This window comes from Emydura macquarii, unplaced genomic scaffold (assembly GCF_026122565.2).
Source record: "Emydura macquarii macquarii isolate MOO-44397 ecotype Brisbane River unplaced genomic scaffold, CSIRO-AGI_Emac_v2 contig_2897, whole genome shotgun sequence".
In the NCBI taxonomy this organism is placed as follows: domain Eukaryota; kingdom Metazoa; phylum Chordata; order Testudines; family Chelidae; genus Emydura; species Emydura macquarii.
The window spans coordinates 8,524,043-8,548,086 of record NW_027133034.1 but is presented as its reverse complement, the minus strand read 5'-3'; the positions used below and the strand labels follow the sequence as shown (position 1 = coordinate 8,548,086).

Sequence of the window (24,044 nt, the reverse complement as noted above, 5' to 3'; positions counted from 1 at the left end):
TGTTGGTTCTTTACCCAAAGGGGTTTACCCATGGGAACTGGAGGGAAGAACAAATGTGTGCCTAATGGACCAAATGTGTGAGGAGTGTCCACACTTTTGCCAGTTAACGTGAGATTAATGAACAAATTTGTAACCAATTGACTCAAGGTAAAATCTGTTGAAGACTACCAGGATCATATTTCTTGTGGCTTATGACTTCACTGACAAAACAGGGTGTTTTATACAGATAGGTACCTTTGTGTAAAATTCTAGTTAAGACCAGGCACAGGCAGACTTTACCTCAGTGTAGCTAGTCGAGGTCAACCTTAAATCCAGTCCACTCACCTTCACTAGGGACTTCTTCTTTTTAAAAAAACAAACAAACAAACTTTTTTTTCCAGCCAACATACAGCCTTTTTGGGGCCTTGATGAGGATAAGAATGGGCAAAGTTGTGGGAATAGTTTGAGATTCTCCCTCACCCCACATTTCAGGAGAATGCAAAGAAGGTAATGGAAGAAAACATGTGGACATAAGGAAAGGTACAATAGACAAAGGGAGATGGAAAAGGAAGAGAAATGGCACTAGTCATGAATCTTCTGCTTCCTGTCCTCTCATGCAGTAAAAGATTCCTATTATGTGGATGTTGTGTTGAGGGTTTCATGTCCCTAAGATGAGGAGCGGGGTTACTAATTCATTAATATATGTATATATGCCTCTGTAGAGTGAATTTGACATCCAGTTCACCCTTAATTGAACTAGTTTAAGAATTGAAATTAATTTTAAAGGGTGGGGGGGAGGGGGGAGAGCAGTTGCTTTTAATTAGTGTTTCATTTTCCTACCTAACTTCCCACATTGCAGTCAAACAACTTTGAGGTAATTAAGGAAACTAACAAAGTTTTTGAGATGAGCAATTAAGATTATTTAGCATGGTTTAAGATGTGGGTTGACTGAGGAACAAGGCACGAGCTCTGAAAAGTTAGCTGATTTCAGGTGGAAAATGTGAAAAATAGTCTAAGAAGCCATTCTGCTAATATAAGGTTAGCTTCCTTACGAAGGGCATTTGCTTTAAAACAAAGTAAAGTTTTGTTTTTGTAATTTGAAGTCATTATGATTTGACATCAATCATCTCCACAGCAACAAATGGTGCCAACCAGGATTATAATTTTGTGGGAAGGCAAAATAAATGGCAGGAGCAATAAAGATTTTCATGCATTTGTGGCTGTAAGAAAGCAGGAAAGAGAAATAGGATTTTTTTCTCCCGAGATAGGCCTTTAAATAATAGCTGAGTCCTGTTATCACCCATGAGCTATATATATGAAATTTGGAGGCTTCAAATCAGAGTTTGTCAATCCTGCCCTTCTCTAGATTTAAACCTCTTTGCAGGGTGACATTTTTACATAGTTTATAAATAGAACAGGTTTGTTGAATACACTATTGGTGCCCTTATTTCGAAGAGATGTTCTCTTCCCTCACCCAGGGCACTATAACTTGTACACATAATGGAGATCTTTCAAATAACTTGTGCAGAGCTACAAAGCTTTCATTCTCTGCTGTCTAGTTGTAGATGGAGCAATGTGCACTTTCCTATTTGTTTTCTGTGGCATACTATAGCTTCAAATCCCTACAAATTGAGTCTAGAAAGAAAGAGGATGTAAAGGAACTGAAATAAGCACAGACAGTTCTAAATGGTGGATTGAGTTAAATCTGTTTTAAGTCATCGATTTTTCATCATTATTTAAATCAGCAGTCAAGAAATCTTGATTTTAAATCATTGATAACTAAAAAGCACAAACGCAAAAGATCATTTTCTAAAAGATTGATTTGCATTAGTTGGTAACTTAAAACATGTTGATGTGCTACTAGATACAAACTTTACACTAAATTTATAAAGTTTTACCGCTTACTTTACATTTATTTAGATTCTTTACATTTGTGTTTATATTAAAAAAAGGTGAATGACACTTGTTTCTTACTAGATGAATTTTTTATTTGTGATTTGTTAGTCTATTTGGGTAGGAATTCAATTAAATGGAAAAAAAAAATAGCATTTCAATTTTTTTATTCAATAAAGCTACCTTAAAAGTGCCTTGATTATTTTTTGTTTTGTTTTTTTGTTTTTCAAAACATGTCTTGCATTTAGAACTATGGTCTGTAGTCAATAAATGGAACTGGTTTTCTGGTCTCCATGTCCTTCAGGATTTTAGAACTAGTAGATCTCACCCTCTCCCACCTAGTTTTTATTCAGAGATTGAAAGAGGAAAACCAAGATTTTTTTTTTCCTTTTTTCCCCCACCCAGTTGGTTTCTTGACTTTGAATGAACTAGTCATCGAACTGAACTAGTTGAATAAACTGACATTAAGAAAACATTCTCTCTCCACTTTCAGGAAAGGCTGCTGCTGTCCAAAACAGGTTTTGCACATCAACACACTCTTTGGTTCCAGGTGCTTTGCCAGTGACTTCTATCAGTTCAGTGGTTTGACTACTTTAAAGCTTAGCGGCAGACATGTACTGCTTATATTTTTTTATTTCAATGAAATTATTTTAAGAAGGTTGGGCCTTAACATAAGTTGTCAATTTCAAAGTTAATTGAAAGTACATTTTTTAAAAAAGTATTTAAATAAAAAAAAAAATCAGATTTAAGTTAAATAAGATGGGGGGGGGGGGGCAGGCGGGGTGTTTTTTTTGTTTTTTTTTTTTTTTAAATCACCCTAGTTCAAAAGGAATTAGATGAAAAATTAAGCAGTGAAAGTAGTAGTTAACTTTTCACTTTTTAAAAATGAACTCAGAGAAACTAACTGGCAATTGAGTTATGAAATTATTGAACTTAGAGCTATAACTAGTTTGACACTTCATGGACAAGTACCCAGGCCTCATGGATGCCATGGTTAGAAAGTTTAAAAAAAAAACCAAACACGTCATGTGTTTGGGAAAATGTACTCTTCTCTGCTGACTCTCTCTGTGGAATAACCGGGATGGAAGTGGATGGTGTTTAAAAGAGAAAGTTGAGGGAAATTCAGCATCTGCTGCTGTTGGAAAGCCTGGGATAACATTGTCTTTAATGCGGGGCTTTTTACACACTTACCCTAGTATTGGGCTTTGTTTTGGTACACAAAGTATTTGGCAAAGTTCTTTATGCTAATCAAGACTGTACTCTTGAAGATACTCTTTCCCCAGACTACCTTAAGCACTCTGCGGGCTTGTGTGCACTGAGCAACTGTCAGCACAGCAGCATCAATTGAGCGGGTCTGGTGAGGACACGCTCAATCAATTGCCAAGCACTTCTCCCAGTGGAACGAGAAGTGTAAGCTATGTCGATGGGAGAGTATCTCCTATTGACATAGCATTGTGAAGACAGTGCAGCTATGCGATGAAAGGTACATCGACTTCAGTTATGTTACTTGTGTAATATAACTTGCGTAGCTTGCATCAATGGAGCCATGCAGTGTAGACAAGCCCTAGGTCTCTCTAAGTGTGGCAGTCGAAGTATAGATAAGGGGCAATAGTTAGGGCTTAGGCTCTCTATCTTATGAGGTGGGTAGTGACTTTAACTTTCCTGACTGCTAATATGATTTTGAGTAAGAAACTAGAGCAGGAGTATGATTTCTTTTATCTGTGTTTCCTAAAGGATAAACAGCCATATACTGTACCAGTGGTCTTCAAGGTTAGCCCCAAAATCAATGGATTTAACCTTGAGGCGACAAAGGTATAAGTTAGTGTGACTAGCTATGTATCCTTGAAGAGTGGTGACAATTTTTGAGCTAGCTGGACCTGAAAAGGTATTCCTGGCCGTGGCAACAAAAGCAGCAATTCAGGAATATTGAGGAGTCCAATAAAACCTGAGATTTTCTTAGCTGTCCTGAGTTTCCAAAGCTGTCTGTTTTTTTGTTTTTTTTTAATTAGGTGCTTAATTTGAACAAGACAACACTAGAACACGTAGGGATGAAGAGGTGAGGAAGCTGAATGTAGCAATAAATGTTTCCCTTCTGTCTTTCTGCCTGCCCCCTCAAAACACACACACACAGACACACAAAGTTCTATTTTGGCTGACTACACTGAGTTGGAAAAGCCTCTTTCTAACAAGAGCATTATTTCAAGGCTTTAAACAGTGTCTGTGCTTACCCAAACATTCTTCAGGAAATCTCCTATCCTTTCAATACCCCTGGGAGAGCTCCATTGTTAGTAACAATGGAATTAATGCTAATGTGGAAAGGGCATAGGTGCCTTTACCACTGTGTTGCATGGACATGCTTAAAGCTAGTGTCTGTGACATGGTGGTAGAAATACTAGTCTTTTCTGTGCTAACGCTGCATCTTGCTACCACCAGTGGAGCTGCGCTAGTAGTGGTAGTGTGGGATGACACTTCTTGAAAAATGCTTGTGTAGACAAGCAAGTAATCACAGGTATTACAACACTTTCAGAACCTTCCCCGTGATTCTCCATAGGTTGCAGAACCTTGGAGGGCCAAAAGTCCTTTGAACTCCATGCTCAGCAGGATTGATGTGGAGTGGGAAGCATGACTGCAAAGATGTGGATGTTTTCACTTCTTTATCTATCTCAGTGTAGATTTGAAGTATGGGAACCCTCTTCTTCCTTCCCTTTTAAATTAAACATCAATTGCTAGCAGGAGAGGGTGCGGAAGAGTCCAGCCTTCTTTGCTAGGAGCTTGTTTATTCTGGGACATGTTCAGTATGTCACAAGTGGTGACAGCTGAGCCTTTTTTCTTGGCCTTCTGTACAGTAAGAGACAGTATTGGCTGCTGGAAAAAACATGTCTGAGACAGTGGACGTTTTGCAAAGTATACTCTGTCCCTGTGACCAGAGAGGTTATGAATTACAGGAATTAGGGTGGGAATTGGGGGCTAAATTTAGGTAAAACTTGTATACCCACTCAGAAACTAAGATGGGTTTGTTCTCTAGAAAAGTGCTATCATTTTCTCCAAACTCAGTGAAGATGTAACTGTTTTAATTTGCAATATACAAATCTCTTCACAAACAGTATGACCTTCTTCTCAGAGTGCATGTTGCACATCTTTGACCTTCCAGTCTCTAATAGAAACACAGCATGTATATAAAACATAAAAACCAAATACAACATTACAATACACACGCACTTCCTCCTCTAGGGAAAGGATGTGAGAATGAATCCCATGTAGCAGATATTAGTTACTTCACCTAAAGCACCACTGGAAGGTGCTCAGACACTATACTAATGAGGATAGTATAAGAACTCGTATAGAATAAATACTTAATATTCTCATATATATAGTCCCACCAGATTTGGTTAGATCTACTTATTCTTTGGGAAAATCTTTTGGATAAAATATTTTTACTTGTAGTCCAGGTCTGTGGGGTTACAGTAGTGGGATAGGACTTCAATTAGCACAAAAAAATGGCAGAAAAACTTGTGACTGTGGGGGAGTGGGCTTTAGTTTTTTAGGTTAAAGTAGCAATACTAAATCTGGCAATAGCACTGTTTGTCTCTTGTCTATTCATCTTGAGTTTCACCAGAGTAGCACAGAGTGGTAACCTCAAATAGCTTAAATAATAGGCATTAAGAACATAGTTCATGCTTCTGTTTGGGTGGCAAAACTGCCGGCACCTGCATTGCTCTTTGGTAGGGACTGTGCTGATCTTTGGCTTGGCTTGACCTGCAAATTCTGCTTGCACCATGGCCTGACTGCAGTAGGACAAATCCAAAAGTCTTCATCTGCCTTAAGTCCAGGCTCCTGAGTAGACTTAGCTTCTATGAGTCCGTAACCTGGTCTCAGTCCAGTAAGGTAAACTGAGACTGCCTGTTCATTTCTAAGGCCTTGTCTACACTTAAAAAAATAAGCAGACCTAATATAGGTTGATTTACAGCCCCTGCTGTAATTACAGTGGTGGCTGATGTCCACACTGCCCTCCTTGGATCAGTGGAGTGCGTCCTTACCAGGAGCACTTCCACCGACCTAAAGGGCAACGTGGGGAGCGGAGAGCTCCACCTCTCAGCTCCCGGGCTCCCTGTGGGCTTTCCCCCCCCAGTCAGGAGCTGGGCTCTAGTCGCCCGCATTCCGGCTTGCAGCTGGGAGCCAGGCTTCAGGTGCCCGCAGCTTGCCTGGTCCCAGTCTCAGCAGCCCGCAGCTTTCCCCGAGAGTCAGGATGCATGAGCTGGGTGCTGGCCAGGTTTTTGGTGAAATTGACAAGAATAGCAGCCCCTCTACCAATGTAGGGGTATGCAGTGTCTACATTGACACTACGTCTCCCTAACTATGCTGACAAAAGCCCTACACTTCTTGTCAAAGTGGTTTTATTTGGTCAAAAAACGGCACTTTTGTTGCCGGGGGGCGGGGGTGATTGCAGAATGTACAACAGCATTGTTTTGTTGACAAATCTCTGTAGTGTAGACCGGTCCAACATTGCTGGCTGCTGTTTTTTTTCCTTCGCCACCTGACTGTAGACTGCTGCTCAAAGCAGGGACACACAAGCTGCATCTGTCTATAATGAGACTAGCAGGATCTGCAGCCTAGGGTGTCTTTGGTGGTGGGCTGTGTGGCTCATCCTACAGGAAGAGATGAGTATGCACTACTTATAACCATTTTCAGAGCCGAGTGCACAATGTAGCTTTTGAAAAAGCCTAATCACAATCATAGGAACTACGAAGAGTATGTAAAGGTATAGGAGTTGCATGTATACACCATATTGTACTGTCTTTATATAATGTGTGACTATGTTCATATATTGTGCATTTGTGTCAAGGTGGATCTCTCTCAAGGTGGTAGTCTCTCCTCACTTGCTCTACCTCAGCTCCTTTAATCAGTATACATAAAGAATGTATACAGCATCAATCACCGTAATATCTAGGCAGTGGACATGATAAATAAGGGGTGCAAGTCAGACTTTCTGGGGTTGAGCCACTCTACTCGAAACTAAATGCCCCAGAAAGCAGGTGAAAGCAAAGACTGCTTTTTCTACCTCTCATGCCCTTTATTTTTGTTGTTGTTCAATGACAAGATATTAAGTGATTGTTGCTTTGTACATACCTTATATCAAATTGCACAGAGGAGCTGAGGAAGAGACCACTGCTGTGGGATATCTCCACCTTGTTACGTATGCACAAGTGAGAGAGACTGCCAGTTCGGGAAAGCTTCTCTTAGAAATTGAGTAGAAATAGAGGAGGGGTGGAACTGCTACTTTTGCTTGTCAAGGAGGCAGAACAAAGAACTCCTAGCAAATGGCATGGATACCTCAGATGTTTTCCATTGTCAGGAGCTGGGAAAAGAGGGAATGGAAGAAGCCAGGAAGAAAATAGAGGTGAGGATGGGGGAAAGAACATGACAGAGGAAGGTGGGATCAGGACAGGAAGGGGGTGGCTGATAGTTTAAGGCTTGTCTAAGTGAACACTTAGTTCACAGAAAGATGGGGTATAAATCTACCGCTCACTAGTGTGCTGTGCAGTAAGTGTTCGCTTGGGCAAGTCATTTGAAACTTAATTTCTGCCTGTGGTGGGAAAAGGGTGAAAAGTTAGCTCCCTAATGTCTCCATTTTTAACTGTGTGCAGACCTTACATGCACTGTGTATGTAATAATCACTGTGTAGAGAGGAGGATGAGCTTGTGGCAAGGATTGCTAGCCTGGGCCTTAGGAGACCTGGATTAAATTCCCTTCTCCACTACAGGCTTTCTGTATGACTTGGGCAAGTCACTTTAGGCCAAGATCCATAAAGTTACTTGGGTGTTTCTACACTCAACATCTAACCCATAAGTGCCCACACTCCCTCTATGTAGCATTAGGGGGGAGAGGTGCCTACGAAAGGAATCCTCAGAAGCCATCAAGTTGATGGGAAGCCACCTAAGCTTGTCAGCAGTGAAATGCCATGGTGGGAGGGAGAGGAGGCTTATGTGCCTGGCTGATGGGTCAGATAAATGCTTCCCTCTGCTTTGGGATCAGTCATGAACCCTCTCCAGCTGACCCAGGTTAGGCACCTCACTGCTGTTTAGGTAGCCTGTGAGCTAAGAGCCAAAACCATTTGGACAAAACTGACACCTTTTAACAGTTTTTACAAAAAAAAAGGGGGCGGGGGGGAAGTCCCCACAATAGCTAGTAGGCCAAGGGTTATGACAGTTATCAGGCATGTGGGAGATCTAGGCCTGATCTAGAACAGGGAATTGAACGCAGGTCTCCCACATCCTGGGTGAGTGCCAGGATACCCAAGAGACAGATGGGAGGACACGCAGGCATGCTTCCACCTTGTCCCCAGATGTCTTGTGTGGATGCTCTTCTGTCCCCCTTCACTAACAGTGGCCTGCATCTGGCCCTACATCTTCGGGGTCTGACAGGTCCTAGCCATGCTCAGGGCATGCTAACCATACTGGGCCATGCTAGAGAGAGAGGTGTTTCCCCTACTTAGTTTCAGAATCCTGCTCCAGGGCCTCAGGCTTTGACTTGAAGTATTGATCAAAGCAGCTTGTTAGCTGTGGGACTGTGACGGGGCTTAGGTGGCTTTGCAAATGCCAACTGGTGGAAAGTTTGGGGACTTGGATGCCTACAGGTTAGGTGGCAGTTCAGTGGTGGCTTTGAAAATGTCGGTGCCTAAGGACCTTTGTGAATCTTGGCCCAGATCTTGCTGTTCCTCAGCTTCCTATTTGTATAATAGGAGTAACAGTACTTTCCTACCTCACAGTGTAGGGTGAACAGATAGCAAGTGTGAAAAATGGGGACGGGGTTGGGGGGGTAATAGGTGCCTATATAAGAGAGCCCCAAATATCGGGAGTGTCCCTATAAAATCTGGACACCTGGTCACCCAACCTCAGAGTGTAGTGAGGATAAATATATTCGAGCATAAGGTGCTGAGATACGACGTAGTGGGAGCCAAATAAGTACCTAAGATATAGACATAGGAGCCCCATGCGACATCAATCTGTGTGGGTAAGTACAATCGTATGCTAATGTGACACACCTCTGTAGACTTATAAAGGAGTTTGACATGGTAACCACAAGAGAAATGTTAATGGTTTGAATGATTAGAACCTCTGTGTTTAATAGATAGCACCTTTCAAAGCAAAGGATTCTAAATCTTATTACAAACTTGGAGTCCTACTCTGTAACCCTTAGTAAGCCCATTGAAGTTACTCTTACACTTATGTAAATTTTGTGGAATGTGGCCCTTGGTTATATATATTGCATACAGGGATCACTTTATCCCCCACAGAAATACAATTGCCTCAGAATTTGAAACATAGCATCTGTTTTGGTAGCACACAACATACTACACAGCAGTTTAAGAAATGAAGAATACTAGAAATTTAAAACTACAGGAGAATTTAAGTAGGCCGTGGGTATTCAGACACTTCAGAAATTGCCCTATAAAGGTGTATAGTAAGAGCTTACAATCTAAATAGAGTATATGAGGAGTTAAAGGAAAAAGTATCACCATTTTGCAGACGGGGAACTGATGCACACAGATTAAACTTGCCCAGAGAACCACAGGATACTGTAACAGAGCTAGGAATTGGACCTAGATTTACTGGGTCCCAGTCCTATGCTTTAAACAAAACTATCTTCCCTAATGACTAGAGTTGAAATTTGGCCAGGATGCTGAAGACAACACCCTTACTCCAGACAAGGGAGCCAAGATATTTTAAGTACACGTGAAATATTGCCCTCTGATAGCATAAATGAGTTTTTCACTACTTGGTCTTTTGGACTGTTTTTGAAGGTCAGGGGAAAATGGGACAAATTTTGAGGAAATATATACAGCTTGATACTGCTTTCAAATGATAAACTGAATTGTTCTTTTGCCAATATTAAAAGGATTTGGAGGGGAGGGTGAGAAGGTGTTGTAACAAAGCAGTTCTGGTTGAATTGGAGATTATTTTAAAATCAATACTGTGGTTAATTACCACAGTACAATTACTTGTGCATGCATCATTGCAATTTTTCCCCCCAGAAGTCGGACACAGCTCTTGCTCTGCAAGTAATGATAGTAATTGGTGGTAAGACAGACCTGTTACTCATCCTTCTCTGAGCACATTTCTTATGGCAGGTGTCTAGATTTTAATTAAGTGCTAATGAGCATGTCTAGCGGACAGTGATACTGCTACTAACTTCAGTTTTAAGGCTCACTATTGCTGAGCTCTTAAAAAGAGACAGAACAGGCATTTGTGTCTTTGAAGTGACAGGAAGGTGATTATATGCATAGTATAATTGTTACTATGATCTAAAGAGGTGAATGCCTGCTTTGTAAATATGTCCTCTGACTGTTGCTGTTATCCACCTCCCCCACTCCCTCTTTTCATTTTCCCCATTTGCGGACACCGTAGGCTGTCTGTTTGGAGTGGGTGCTGGAGAAGAGGACTAAGGTATCTTAGTAACTGAATTTTTGTAAAGCACACTGAGCATGAGCTTTTGGGGGCTGGGATTGTCTTCATCAGTGTTTTCATATAGCACTCAGTGCTATGCCTAGATGGAATAAAAATAAAGTTTTAAATTGTAGCAAGTTTCAAATTATACACACGCAAGTGCAACCGCTCCGGTGGTGCAAGAGATCAAATTTGATTTTTCTTTTGAATTTTATAGTAGTTTTCAATTACTAACCATGCTGCAGATAGTTATATAACTGAGAGTCCTTACAAATAGGCCACGGTCTGTCCCTCCCCTTGTTGCTGACACAGCACTGACCAAGAGCAGTTCTGTAAAGGATCGTGTAGGATTCTTCCCAAGTTGTACTGGAGAAAGTGTTTTCCTCACTGTTGCTGCATTACAGTTGTTAAGAGACCTAGGATAGAATATGAACGATCTTTCCACTTCCAAGGACCCAACTGTACCTTCTTTGCATTCAGTCTTATCAGGGAAATCAGATACAGCTCTTTTCGTGATACACCTTCCGCAGCAAGGGATGGAGAAGAACTTGACGCTTCCAGGAAAACATCTTGTTTTTTAGATGGCTGTGAAGATTTGATGAAAGCACTTAGAGTACAGCACGTGAAATGAGTGATTGCGGTCTAAGGAGGAATGCTCCACTCGTATATTTTCCACCAAAATGCATGCCTTGCACCATTATGAATGGATGCAGGAAGTAATTAATGGCTGACACCAAACAAATTAAATTTTGTTAATATTGCTGTATGCTGAACTACTTTCACCAAAATTTTATAGCCACCAAACTTTAGTTCAAAGGAGAGTGGGGTATAATAGCTACCCAAAGGGAAAAAAAAAAAAAGGCATTTGTAGAAGCTAGGTTTAACCCAAGCACTTTAGGTGGCCTACACTAGGGAATACAGGTGTCTACAGTAACAGATCTGGAATGCTGATAATATTCATAAGCATTCCAAGTATGCTACAGTTTCAGCAGCTCTGCATAAAAGTCCAGTAACAGCATTGCTTATGTCAGTTCAGTCTGATTACTTGCAGTACTTGTGTGGGCTGGAAGCTGCACCATTTCAGTCAAATAATGTTCCTGGTGTAGTTCTGCAATGCTCTGCTCAGTGATGGTGCTGATCAGTCAGAGCATTGGATTAGGCTGCTTGTTGAAGGTTATCTAGCTACTGGCTGTGCGTGAGCACAAGAGCTGCTGAGCTGATACTTGTTTGGTCTTGGCTCTGCTTCCCTTCCCACACGCTCGACACCCCAACCCTAGGACATTAAAGAAGGAAACAAATGGATTCTTTAAAACATACCTTTAATGCAACTTTTCTTCTTTCCACATCAGACGTACAAGCCCAATGACAGGCAGTAGGGGCTGGTGATCCTCTACCATCTGTATGGATTGTGTGGGGATGTAGTAAGGCTTACCTTTCCCCTAACACCACATGTGCAATCCTTGTGCAAGACTGTTCTTTTTGAAACAATAATTGGACCAAATAATGCGAACAAGATGAAAATATCTCTCACGAACATTAGATATGTAATATTGCATAACTGAGAAATGTAATTGATGCTTTACATGTTAACAAAAATATCAAGAGGAAAGAACTTTAAGGTTGCGAAGTTAAGTATTAAAAAGTTACAAAGGTAGTCTGCAACATTAATTTGGCCTCCTTGTGCATGTGCATTATGATGCAATCTTTAATTACATGATCACATGCTGTTTTTCTACAGGACCCCTCCCTCAGAGTGCACAGAAAGAACAGTGATCACTTAATGAGCAACTATTCAGTATTTTGTTTTGTTGTCATTGATCATGCCTCATTTACTGCATGCTATTCCAACCCTGTTCTGAAAACAGAATTATTAAATTTACTCTTGGGCTTTTCCGTCATGTTCAGCACTGTAATATTCACGTGCATCACAAACATTAAGTAAGTTAATTTCACAATATCCTATGAGGCTGTTCAGGTGGGGAACTGAGGCATGGAGACATTAAGGTCAAAAGTGTCCACTAATTATGGGTGCCTAATTTAGGATGCATAGGACCTGATTTTTCAGTGTATACACTGTTACATGGCACTTTATATGTTCAAAGCACAGTTCCACTTAATTTCAGTTGCAGTTATGAGTGCTCTGCACTTGTGCAAATCAGACTCCAGGGTCTCAAACTCTAGAGGGGAATGAAACACACACTTTGCCAGTGAGATCTCACAGGTATCTGTAGACAGCAGAGGACCGATGAGATTCTGGAAGCTTGGGTTCCATTCCAGGCTCTCGAGAGGAGTGTCTGTAGTAGTCACCGTTATTTCTGTCACCGTTCCTGTCAAGCCTGACCTCTTTGGCTCCTGTCTCCTCCAAACTTTCTCAGTTCCAGTCTTGTCGCTCCCCTCCTCTCCACCTCCGCATCCAGGTCTTTCTCCCTCTTCCCCCCCCCCATGGCTTCTTGCCCCAGTCCCAGTCTCCACCCATTGCACACCATTGAGCCCACTTAGTCTCCTTGACTAATCAATCCTAGTTCATCCCTAACCGAATGACTGTCTTAGTGTACACTCTCTGCTATGTCCACCTCCCCTATGATCTGGTTTTCCTGTTTCCTCTGCACTTAGATAAAGCTACTCTCTTTTCCACACTGCCTTGGTCCTAGCACAGGGAGAACAAAGAGCACAGGAAAGAACGAGTCACCCTGCTCTGGGTTCCATGTGCCCAGGGCTACAGCTGTGTGCAGCAGTCAGGAGCACCAACTGCTGAAAATCCCTTCTCATGGACTGCATTCCTGTAGTGGAGCATGCCCTTTGCAAGTGAAATGGTTGTGGAGATTAGCTGCCAAATTATAACAACTGCACATTTGGAAACATTGGAAACATTTACATGGGGGCAGCAAAAGGCACATCCCTGATACGAAGGAGACCCTGTCTGCCCAATTTCAAATCCCTACTTCAAAACAGGAGGTGCTGGAGCTTCTCAATGAACCAATTGAAGGAATTTTTTAACATGGGCAAGACAATTGACTCTTCCCTAATCTTGTTCTTGGAAACAGCAGAACTGTTTTTGCAGAAACTTGCCCAAGAAATTTCAGCTCGAGGCACGCACCCAGCATGGGAGAATTCATCCTGAACCGTTAAAGTTTGGTAAAATTATAAGCAATTTAAAACAGAATCTTATAATAGGAAATGTTAGGAAAACTTAAATATAGGCAGTGGTATCAGCTCCAATATACCCCTTTATTATGCAACTGATCAAGGAAGCTGCTCCTGAAATTGGGAGAGATGTCATAATCTGTAAGCATCACAGTGCTTGTAGATAGTTCATATGTTCAAATACAGCACTGGTTTATGCTAGGTAAGATTTTTAGAGTGTACACACTGAACTGTTTTATGAGCAAAGGTTCTATAAAAACTCAGTTGGACGGTTTAGGATGAAATAATGCAGTCTTTTAGGCCGTCTTTTTGATAGACTTTTTTTCTTAAAAATGACGCACTATTTCACTGCTGATGGGAGTGCTGTTGTAGACAGGACTAATGTGTTTTTAACCACATTGTTTAGCTTTACTCAGATCAGGAGTAAGTGACACAGTATGGTGGGGTGGAGAGGAGAGGAAGATAGGGTGAAAATGGGAAGTCTTATTGATTACAAATAGCTAACCAAGGTTTTTCTTCTCTTTTCTTCCTCAACTGTGTGGTTTGCATACCTTCTCCTGTGAATAACAATACCATCCATAACAGCAGCAGCAGTTGCAGGCTCAGCATCTCTCCCATGGCCATGGACCTCCAGTGCCTCTTACACCACACCCATCAGGACTTCAGCCTCCTGGAATTCCTCCGCTTGGAAGCAGTGCTGGCCTTCTTGCCCTCTCTAGTGCTTTGGGTGGGCAGTCTCACTTGGCAATAAAAGATGACAAGAAGCATCATGATGCAGAACACCACAGAGGTGAGAGGCATGGCAAGCCTGATTAGGACGTTGTCAAATTCGCACATTTCTACAAATTGTGTGCATCTCTAAAGAAATCGAATTATATAGAATGAAAATGAGAACAAACTGTTGTAAAAAAAAAAAATTAAAAAAAAAAAAAAAAAAAGCGTGTCTGCATTTCTACCAGTGAAGCAAAATTAAGCTTGGAAGTTTTCAGTATTTGAAATAGGAGATCCATTAGGTGTCTCCTGCTTTATAAATTGCAGGGCATTTTGACATCCTGGGGAATGCTTAGTGTAACACCAGTGCCTGCACAATATTGTGGAAAATTGTTAAACTGCATAATTGGGTAACTTTTTCAAAGAAACTAATGTTGTTAAATGGGTGGGGAGAAGGGAATAGGGGAATGAGAAGTTAAATTTTGAAGTGAATGTGTTAAATGAAAGATTTAGATAACTGTATCTGTTACTTTAGTTTCATAGGCTTAAGTTCTAGTACACATTTAAATATTGGGCAAAATTGCACTTGACTAATTTTTGAAAAAAAAAATAATTTATTCTGTCATGAAATAAAAACTAGGCTTTGTGTATGTTTAAACTGTAAATCTATCATGTTTACAAAATACTGTAATTTTCAGGAAATCACTGTATTAGGAATGTGCAATGACTTATATAAATAAAAGCCATTTTAAAACTGTTCGGGGCTTGTGTTCTAATTTTTCCCCCCTTTTTTTATTTCTGTTCTTGCCTCTGTGTCTGAACGGGCATGTCTGTGCATTTCTTGGTTACTACGGGAGCAGACAGAGAGCCGGGCACAGTAAGTACCAATACTTCTGTTAACATTAAAATGTTTCCGCTTCTACAGTACTTGATAAACAAAAATATACTCACGTGTTTTTTTTCTCTGTAGGTTTCCTTGTTCTCCTTCTATTTAGTCATAATTGTGATGTGATAGATGTATGTGTTTCCTATTCAGATAATGCAGTACTTTGATTAAATAGGAACAATTAAAAGAAACAGTTTAAATACAAAATTTCTCTGGTCATGATAAAGGAGGAATTTCAAATTTTAATCAGTCTTGATTTGTTTGGCTCATGGAGTTACCTTTTTTTTTTTTTTAAAGTCATGTTTATTGCTGCTTGCATTTTGAGTGGAAGTTAAATGGGTGTTTTTTGTTTGTTTTTTAAAAGATCTTTTTAAAAGAACTTTAAGTTGCAGGTGAAAAATTCACACATTACTACTGTTATCAGTTTCTTGGGCTTCGCAATTTCTCTAACTGAATTTCTCTACCCATTCAAATTTCATCACTATTTGATTTGCACATCAGCTGCAATTTCCCTTGAATAATTTTCTTTCAGGCATAAACTGTAATAAAATTTCATTACAAAATAAAGATCTGGCTTAGCCCCTCCCTTCTGTCCTCATCCCTTGAAAAATCAGTCAAAGGATGCTATTTTGTTTTTTCTTCACACTTTTATGTCTGAGTGATATTGTCAAATTCAGGTTTCTGCAGGTATTTATTTTGATTTTATAAAATGAAAGTGTATTCACTAATGCCATGGGTGAATTTGGTCCTCTCTGCAGCGGAATGAGTTGTGACTACTCTCTTCTTACTCTCAATTAGAGAACAATATAAGGTACAGTTTTACTAGGAAGGGTTATTAATTGTCTGATAGCCTTAAGACACTAACCTCTTTTTGTTTATATTGCTTGTAAATGTCATTTGTTTGAATGGCAGGGCTTGGAAATACTTTAATTAAAAATTTCCTGCATGCTTTTTATATGATAAACTGATCTTTCTTTCTTGTGTCCATGTTGGAATTAACAGTTCTTGTTTGTTTCCTTGCTTAATGCAGTGGTATCATTAGTGTCAGTACAGCTGCGGAAATGGTTTAAAGGTAGGATTCTCAAAAGCACTGAAGGGATTGAGGAGCACAAGTCCCATTATATTACAATGGGATTTGTGTTCCCAAATCTTTTGGTGCTCTTGAGAATCCCATCCTTAGTTAAGTACTTTCTCAGTCACTTTTTCACTTTTTTCTTGGTCCTGTATAAAATATTTTGCTAAAAATATTCTACAAATAATTTTAAGAAAAATGTGACCATTTGAAAAATATGCAGTATGCTAAAACAGCGAATGTGCAAAGGACACTCGAGATATGTTGATTTAAGTTTAGGTGCCCGGAATGACAAAGCAATGTTATCGAATGCAGACTACACTCTCTGTGCAGTACTTCATTATGCACAACAAGGAAAGTAGATACAGTATAAATCTGATCTGCTATGTGGGGCTGCCAGAAAATCCTTTTTAGTATATTATGTGGGTTTTCAATGCCATTTTCTTAGTTATTAAACTCGTACAGTAAACCTAAACAGTTCCTCCACAACCATATGTCAAATCTGTTTGCTCGAGTGTTACTCTGCTGAGAGTGTGATGTAACCAGTATAGTGCATTCTGGTGATCATATAGGATCATGCAAGTGATGTGGGACTTCAGGGCTCTGAAGAATGCACAATAAATGCAAAAAAAAATTGTGGTGATTTGTCTTTGCCCTTGCTGTTTGGCTATGCCACCTGGAATTGAAAGCAAGATGGTACTCTAAAGTGTATGTGCCACTCTTTAGATCGAAGTTCAGCAAAGCACTTAAATGGGTTTACATGTTTTGTGAATAGAGATTCACTTAAGCATGTAACTAAACACATATAAAGCATTTTGCTATTTTGGGGTATCCATTTCATGGCAAACAGAAGTTTGTATTAATTTGTTTGTTTTTTAAAAGATATTTAGAATCCATAGGATATTAACCAAATTCAGATTCTAAATTTGTGGCTAAAATTTATTTGCTAGTGAATTTTGTTTGGTTTGAATTTTCTATCTCAGTCAAATCTTACATTTCAAAATGACATTAATTTTAAATTTAAATATCTTTTAAGGCTGGTCGTAGTTCCATAAGTTATATCTACATGACTATACATCTTATACAGTGTTTCCTAACCTGGTAATATATTCTTATCATGCAGATTACTATTTAAATCAATCATTTTGGTGACCTACATATTTATTCCAATGAGGCTTTGCATATTAAATGCATATGGTGATGCTGCCAAAACTGCTGACAGAAATATGCTCTGATCACCCAAGACACTAGAAACCTTGTTATTAATCTAAAGTAGCTGTAATGTTGTTCAATATTGGTTTGCAGTCCTTCTCTATAATTTCCAGTAAAGATAACTGGTGTGAGCTTCCAGTGCAATCAATGGGTGTCGATTACTTTAAGTTACAAGATAAAAAGTATTTAAATACATCGCAAGTTTATAATGCTCATCTGTGAGGTATTAATATAACTTAATGAATTAAAGCTGTTCAGGCTTTTTTTTTTTTTTTTTTTTTTTTTTTTTTTTTTTGGTGAGGCTCTTTCTGAAAAAACAAAGTGCGCCCAGGCTAATACATGCAGTCAGAGTTTATAACTGTGTGGTTTGAAACAGATACATGAGACAGTGAAAGCCAGGAGTAAAATACTCCACATGTGAAGGTATATTAAGCAAATGTATTATAATTCTGGATGATCATGTGTGAGCAGAGTTTATAGAAGTTGATACTGCATACACTCACTGCACTTGGGTGGCTGGAATACAACACCCTTTTTCCCCTCCGTTACCTTCTCTTTTTTATCCTAAAGATCCTAAAATTGGTATAAGTGCAATTTGTCTGCAAGGTTTTACTTTTCAAAAAGTTTTTTGTGCACAGTTTCCAATAACATTAATATTTTTTTTAAAATTAAATCTTTAAAATTCAGGTTGGCCAGTATTGAAAGCAGAGGTGTGCACTTTTAACCTCATCCAAGTTTTCACTCATGATCTCAGCTGTTTTAAATAGAGCCATCTTAACAGAGTTTAGACGTGGCGTGGGAATGCAAGCATTTTAACTATTGTTCTGGCTCTTTTGGGCTACAGCTAATAAAGCCAATGTCAGTTATGCTAACTAAATTCTGTAACTGAAGTTTAATAAGGGTTTTAGGAGACTCCAGTGCAAGCAAGCAAGCTTTGATGTCCAGATTTTTCTCCAAAGGATATAATGGCAACATCTGTCAAGCTCATCTCAGGTATTCATTTATCATTTGTGCTCCCACTGTTCGAGTAGCCTGTTTGGACAACATAGAAATGCAAATTTTTCAAGTGCTGTATTGTATCAACAGTAATTCATAGATAGTGGCATTTTAGTCTTTTTTTTATGCACTTGAGATTCATATTGTCCAAAGACAAGAATTATGTCAGTATATTTTTTAAAAGACTTATAAAGTACCTTTAGGTTTGAAAGTAGTTAATTCTTGCCTTGATGACTATTTGTGAAAACAGCAATATTTGTTTATAAAGCAATCATTTTCTTTGTACAATGAATAGAAAACCCCCTCTTCACTCCCCCCCCACCCCCCCGCACACCCACACAAAACCCAAAGACAGAAACCTTAACATATATCTTTGGATGCCTCTCTTTCTTGGGGGAGGTGGTGGTGGACATAATGTTTTATATAAACTATTTAAAATGAAATTTTAAATAAATAATAATTTGAAAAGCTTAGAATGCATGTATGTGTTAGTTAAAGAAACAATATATTTTTCATATATGCACCAAGAAGATAAGTACCTTTCCTAGAGCTTGTAAGAGGGAAGCTTCCATGCTTCTTTTAACGGTTGGCCCTGTCTTATTTATTCAGTTTAAGGGCCATGTCAAGTTAAAACAAGGCCCAATCCTGTGGTCCTACTGCATGCAAAACACCAGTTAACTCTAAGGGGAATTATGTGTATGCAAGAGCTGCAGAATACTATGTTGCAGTCTTGTGTGAAACTAACTAGAAGCAGCATGTTGTTGTGATGGCTGGCAACAAAAGTTAAAAAACAAAGGAGGAGAGGAACAAGGATGGTCAAACATAAATGTGTGGATAATTCCTGACCCCCAGTTTGACAGACATTAGCTAAAAAATATTGAGTTCAACAGAAGCCTTATTTAATCTATTTTTAACCTCTTCTGATGATTAAAATACGGAGGAAAGCAATTTAGAATTTCTCACTGTGCTCCTACATTAATGTGAAGATACTCGGGTTTTAGTATGGTGGTTGCTGCCAGTATTAGACTTAAATTCCAGTTGTAATTAGACTTTTTCAAATACACTTTAGTTTCTGCATATCAAGCCCTCTTCATGCTGTGCAGGTCATTCCTATTGTAATTGGTGAACAGCAGTGATTTTTCTCTTATGATTGGTGTTGACAATTGTGGTATTTATATATGAAAATTAAAAATAATTATTAAATTAGTGTGCACGCCCATTTCAGTTACCCCCTTCTCCACCCAAAATCCAACCTCTGTACTCTTCAATCTGTTTCCCAGTGTTTGAAACTTCTGACCCATTCCCTAGTAATTTTTGTTGGTTACAGCCCCTGTTTTCAGGTAGCTAGTCCCACTGAGCACGTAAATAACTGGCAGCTTTTTAATAGTGTCTGAGTGTCTGTAAAAAATGAAATTAATTATAAATATTTTATAAGTCGAGGAAGAAATCAGGGACGAAGGGGGAAATAAAAAGAAGAGCAATGAGGGAAGATGGAGAAAGATCAATAGGCTTAATATTTAAAATAAATTCCACTTATTTTAACATGAATTTCTTACTGCTTATTTTTCTGAAAGAAGGTTCTCGTATCTCAGTGTTGTGGGAGTTGGGTAAAGAACACTGGTAGGGTTATTATTATTTGTAAGTTGTTAGGACTTGAGTCAAATAAGTCTTTACTCTTGGGCAGATATTTTAAAAATTTACACCCCACGGGAACTGTTATAAATGATCTTCCCTCCTAATCAACTCAGGCTGTTTGTTCTTGTTTACTAGTGGAGCATGACAGTCCTCTTTCTCTCAGTAGTGAGCCCCCGGTATTACTTTGGCCCTCTGATATTTTGGTTGTAGATGTTAGATTTGCTCCTGCTTTTTGTTTCTGATGAAGGATAAACATTTGTTTTCCTGGTACATAGGGAATGTTGGCAGATAATGCTGGTATGTGGTGCAGCAGATCAGGTCTAATGTGGTAGCTAAATGAACATACCAGCCTTTTTTTGTCTGCTGACAGTACAGACAAGCGTGAGTTCAATCTGCTATAATGGTTGAGGTCAGTCGTTGCAGTTGGTTAGATGTACAGAAGAATCTGTAAAATGACCAAGCACAATGGAAAAAATACAGCTCTAGAGAATGTCTTAATTGGTCCCAGGTGTAGTTAAAGCATGCACGCAGATGAGATGGGAGCTCTGCTATCTAATCGTTATAATGTTCAATGTAAAGCTAATTGTCAATGTGGTGTGTGCTAGCAAATTAACTTCGCTATGCCATAGACAGAAGATAAATGAGGTGTTTGGGGCTCCCAGTCTGTACTGCTGACACAAATACTTTTCTTGTGGTTTGGAAAGAGTTCCTAAGAGGAATCAGCATGGCAGCTAAGGAAATTCATTTGAATAATGAGCATTATATTCACATTAGGGAATCTGCCTTCTCTCTCTGCACTCATGAGTGGGGTTTCCTTTCACGTTTGTTGCTAATGGTTTCACTGTTTGAATTTTGTTGACAGCAAAGTCGCTTTGAGATCCAAGATTGCCTTTATGCAGTCTGGTAACAGTGACAGGAAGTAATGCCACATTAAGCTTTTTTTCTTCTTCTTCTTCTTTCAAAAGTTACTTGAAGAAGGGAATCTATGCAAATAAATAATGTTGAGCCATTGGAGAAAAATAAAATATTAGTTTAGAAAATTGATTTAATCATTTATGCGAATCTGGATACAACGAATGTAGACTGCATCTTAATCCCTGATAAACTGGGTTCTTAGCATGAAAGCAAGGATTATCCTCAATTAAGTGTCTAGTCTACTGAAATTAAGACAAAACAGAAATTGGTGTCATGCTGTTTTTTCTTCTTAGTAAGTCAACCAGATACTTTTGACATCACACAATCAAATCAGTTTACACTGTAGATTTCAATTAGAAATGAAAAGTCTGCATTTTTATTATCTATAAAATCTGTATTATTTCTATATGGAAAATAGTTCTAACATTTCAAATTTAGTCATTTGTAGAACAGTAAAGCTACCTTTTTTTTATTCCTAGTAATCACTTGCATTAAATTCACCATAAAAGATTAGATATCTATAGAAATATCAGCTGCAGTAAGGTGTTGTGAAACTGCTGCTCTTTCACGCCATTCGTCTTGTATTATGCCATTTAAGGCATTAATCATGTGAGGAACATAGACAGTACTTGACCTGACATGATGGAAGAATCTTCTCAGTTTGCTGTTTTAATTGGTAACTGTTCCCTGAACCCTCAAGTCACTTCTGCTGGCAGGAGACACACTGAGCCCCTGGGTAAAAAAAGTTTGATATTGTCATCTGTGTCCCAGTTCTTTGTTTACTGTCATTTGTGTCACTTTTATATTACTTCAATATTTCATAAAGTGCTAGTAACATGAGTGGAAAGTTCATACAACTGACACAGAGCTAAAGGAGCAGTCTGCAACAGCACGTCTTTTTTTTTTTTTTTTTTTTTTTTTTTTTAAAAAAAAAATGTACTTTCATCAATTGTGGTGGAAGTTTTGAAGCTTGCTCTTAATCCTTTAAAATATTTATGTACTATTTGCATTTCTTGCCCAGAATAATCACTGAATTTACCCAATATAAAAGGATTTTTTCCAGGGCTGCTTTTAATGTAACTCTTTTTTCCCCCAATAGTTAGTAAAATCTAATTTTTAAAATAAATTTCTTTGTTGTCTACTGGGATGTTATACAACCCAGAACTGTTGACATAAACTGTGAAGGAACACCCAAACCATCCCAGGTCTCAAACTCCAGAATGCTGGGCATACCAGGTAGGAATGTGAGCAGGATCAATTAACATGGTAGGCCTCAGGGACATCGAGGAAATTGACTGGAATAGCTATTTCAGTAGCTTCCCGTGTGGACACTTTTATTCTAGAATAAGGGCAGGTCTGCAGCTAAACAGTACAGCAATATGAAGTGAAGACTCTGCCTATTCCGACGGGAGGGCTTCTTCCATTGGTGTAGGTACTTCACATCCGTGAGAGGTGGTAACTATATTGACAGGAGAAGCCCTCCTATCGACATAGGGCTGCTGTCTACCCAGGGAGTTAGGTTGGTATGTTGCTCAGGGGGGTTGATTTTTTCACCCCCTGAGTGGTGGTGGTAACTGATGTAAGTTTATAGTGTAGACCTGGCCTTAAGAGAATCTTGTTCTGGGTTAAGAGTGTCTATGTGGAGAGCTACTGAGGAATAACTATTCCAGTCAATTTCCTCATGTAGCCAAATCCTCTATCTGGAAAACTGGAGGGGGATAGAAGGGACTGAAAAATCACGTGTAGATTTCCCAATGCGGCAAATCTGTGTGCCAAAATATTTTTTTTTTTATTTAAGAATAACATTTTAAAAAGATTGCCAATAGTTTCAGTCTCACAGCTCTTTGCTATCCATTATCCATCCCCCCATATGACCGTTTAGGGTAGTGAAACTATTGGGGGTAGCTCTAACATCCTTTTTCCCTTCTCCAGTTGCATACACAGGAAAATTTCAAATTATCCTCTTCCTTTTCCCCCCATTCCTTTGTCCCTAATAGAAATTTTGGTAAAAACAGTTTCTGCATTTAAGGCCTGACCCAAAGTCATTGGGAATGTTTGCATTGTATCAAGACTGTATTTAGTAACCAATAAGATAAGTTAATTTTTCCAAGACCTGTAAAATAATTGTCCTGTCTGCTACACCTCAAACTCTACCCAGTCAAAATGGCTGGCTTTTAAAAATATGTTTCAAGTCTGGTGTAGTTGACATAAGGAAAGCAAGGTAGCAGTTGAAGTGACAGTTAAAAATAGTGAGATTAATACTTTATAAATGGGGTACACTTTACTGCATTGTTAATGCCCCAGAGCACTGAGGGGAGGGGAACTAAGAAGTGGTGCTATATAGGAAGTTGGCAGATGCTCTTATCTATTTGACTAGATGTTTTCAAGATCTATAATCTCTCTCCTCTTAGAAATTCCAGCTTGTAACAAAAAATAATGGATAAGTACTAGTTGTTATTGGGATGGGAAGTTATATCCCAAATACTGCGTGGACACTTGCCCCTTAATTATTATTTTGTAAACTAGTAATTAAATGCATATCATAGGAACTGCTTGTGTGTGCGCGCATGAGCGTGCTTTTTGTATTTATATAGCGCCATGTATGCTTTTTGGATTTATAAAATAAGTTTTTGTTTTTTTTTTTGTTTTTTTTTTAGGAATACTAAATTGCACAGAAGTGTCAGCATTATTTTGTATATACACATGCATGTAAACATAGGGTACTATCGTGTTCAGGAACTATGCATTAAAGGGATACTAAATTTAAAAATAAAATCTATTTCTTATCTCTATTAATACCTGAAATTATTCTCTATGTATTTTAGGCACAGATCTTGCAAGTTGCTCGCATGTGTGGACATCTACACCCATGTGGAATAACTTGCAGGATCCAGGTCTTAAAAATACAAATTACTCTTCACTTTTTTGCAGTTACTTCTGATGAGTTTGGACAATGAAAACTAATGGAAGTCAGTTTCACATTTTATTGTTAGTTTCACTTTCAACTTCTCAGTACAGCAGTATTTGGGTTGCTTTAAAAATCATTTCTCTTAGAATATTTTTTTAAAGAAGAAATATGGCTGTTGGTCTTGGGTTTAGCAGAAGCAGGCTTTTTTTCCCACAACTTCTTAATTTGTGGTCAAATTTGAGTTGACAG

General features: G+C 38.9%; 1 protein-coding gene across 3 annotated transcripts in view; it reads left to right on the top strand.

Annotated features, from left to right (window-relative positions):
* The window catches only part of LOC137166881 (transducin-like enhancer protein 1), a 99,837-nt gene that overhangs the window by 31,576 nt on the left and 44,217 nt on the right, over positions 1 to 24,044 (top strand). For 2 of the 3 annotated variants that reach the window (XM_067568779.1, XM_067568777.1), the window contains exons 7-8: positions 14,046 to 14,250; positions 15,032 to 15,048. In XM_067568779.1, the coding sequence (XP_067424880.1) occupies positions 14,046 to 14,250; positions 15,032 to 15,048 (222 nt within the window). Of the gene's footprint in view, positions 1 to 10,277; positions 10,317 to 14,045; positions 14,251 to 15,031; positions 15,049 to 24,044 lie in introns of all 3 variants that reach the window. The other variant, XM_067568776.1, reaches the window with a different exon arrangement.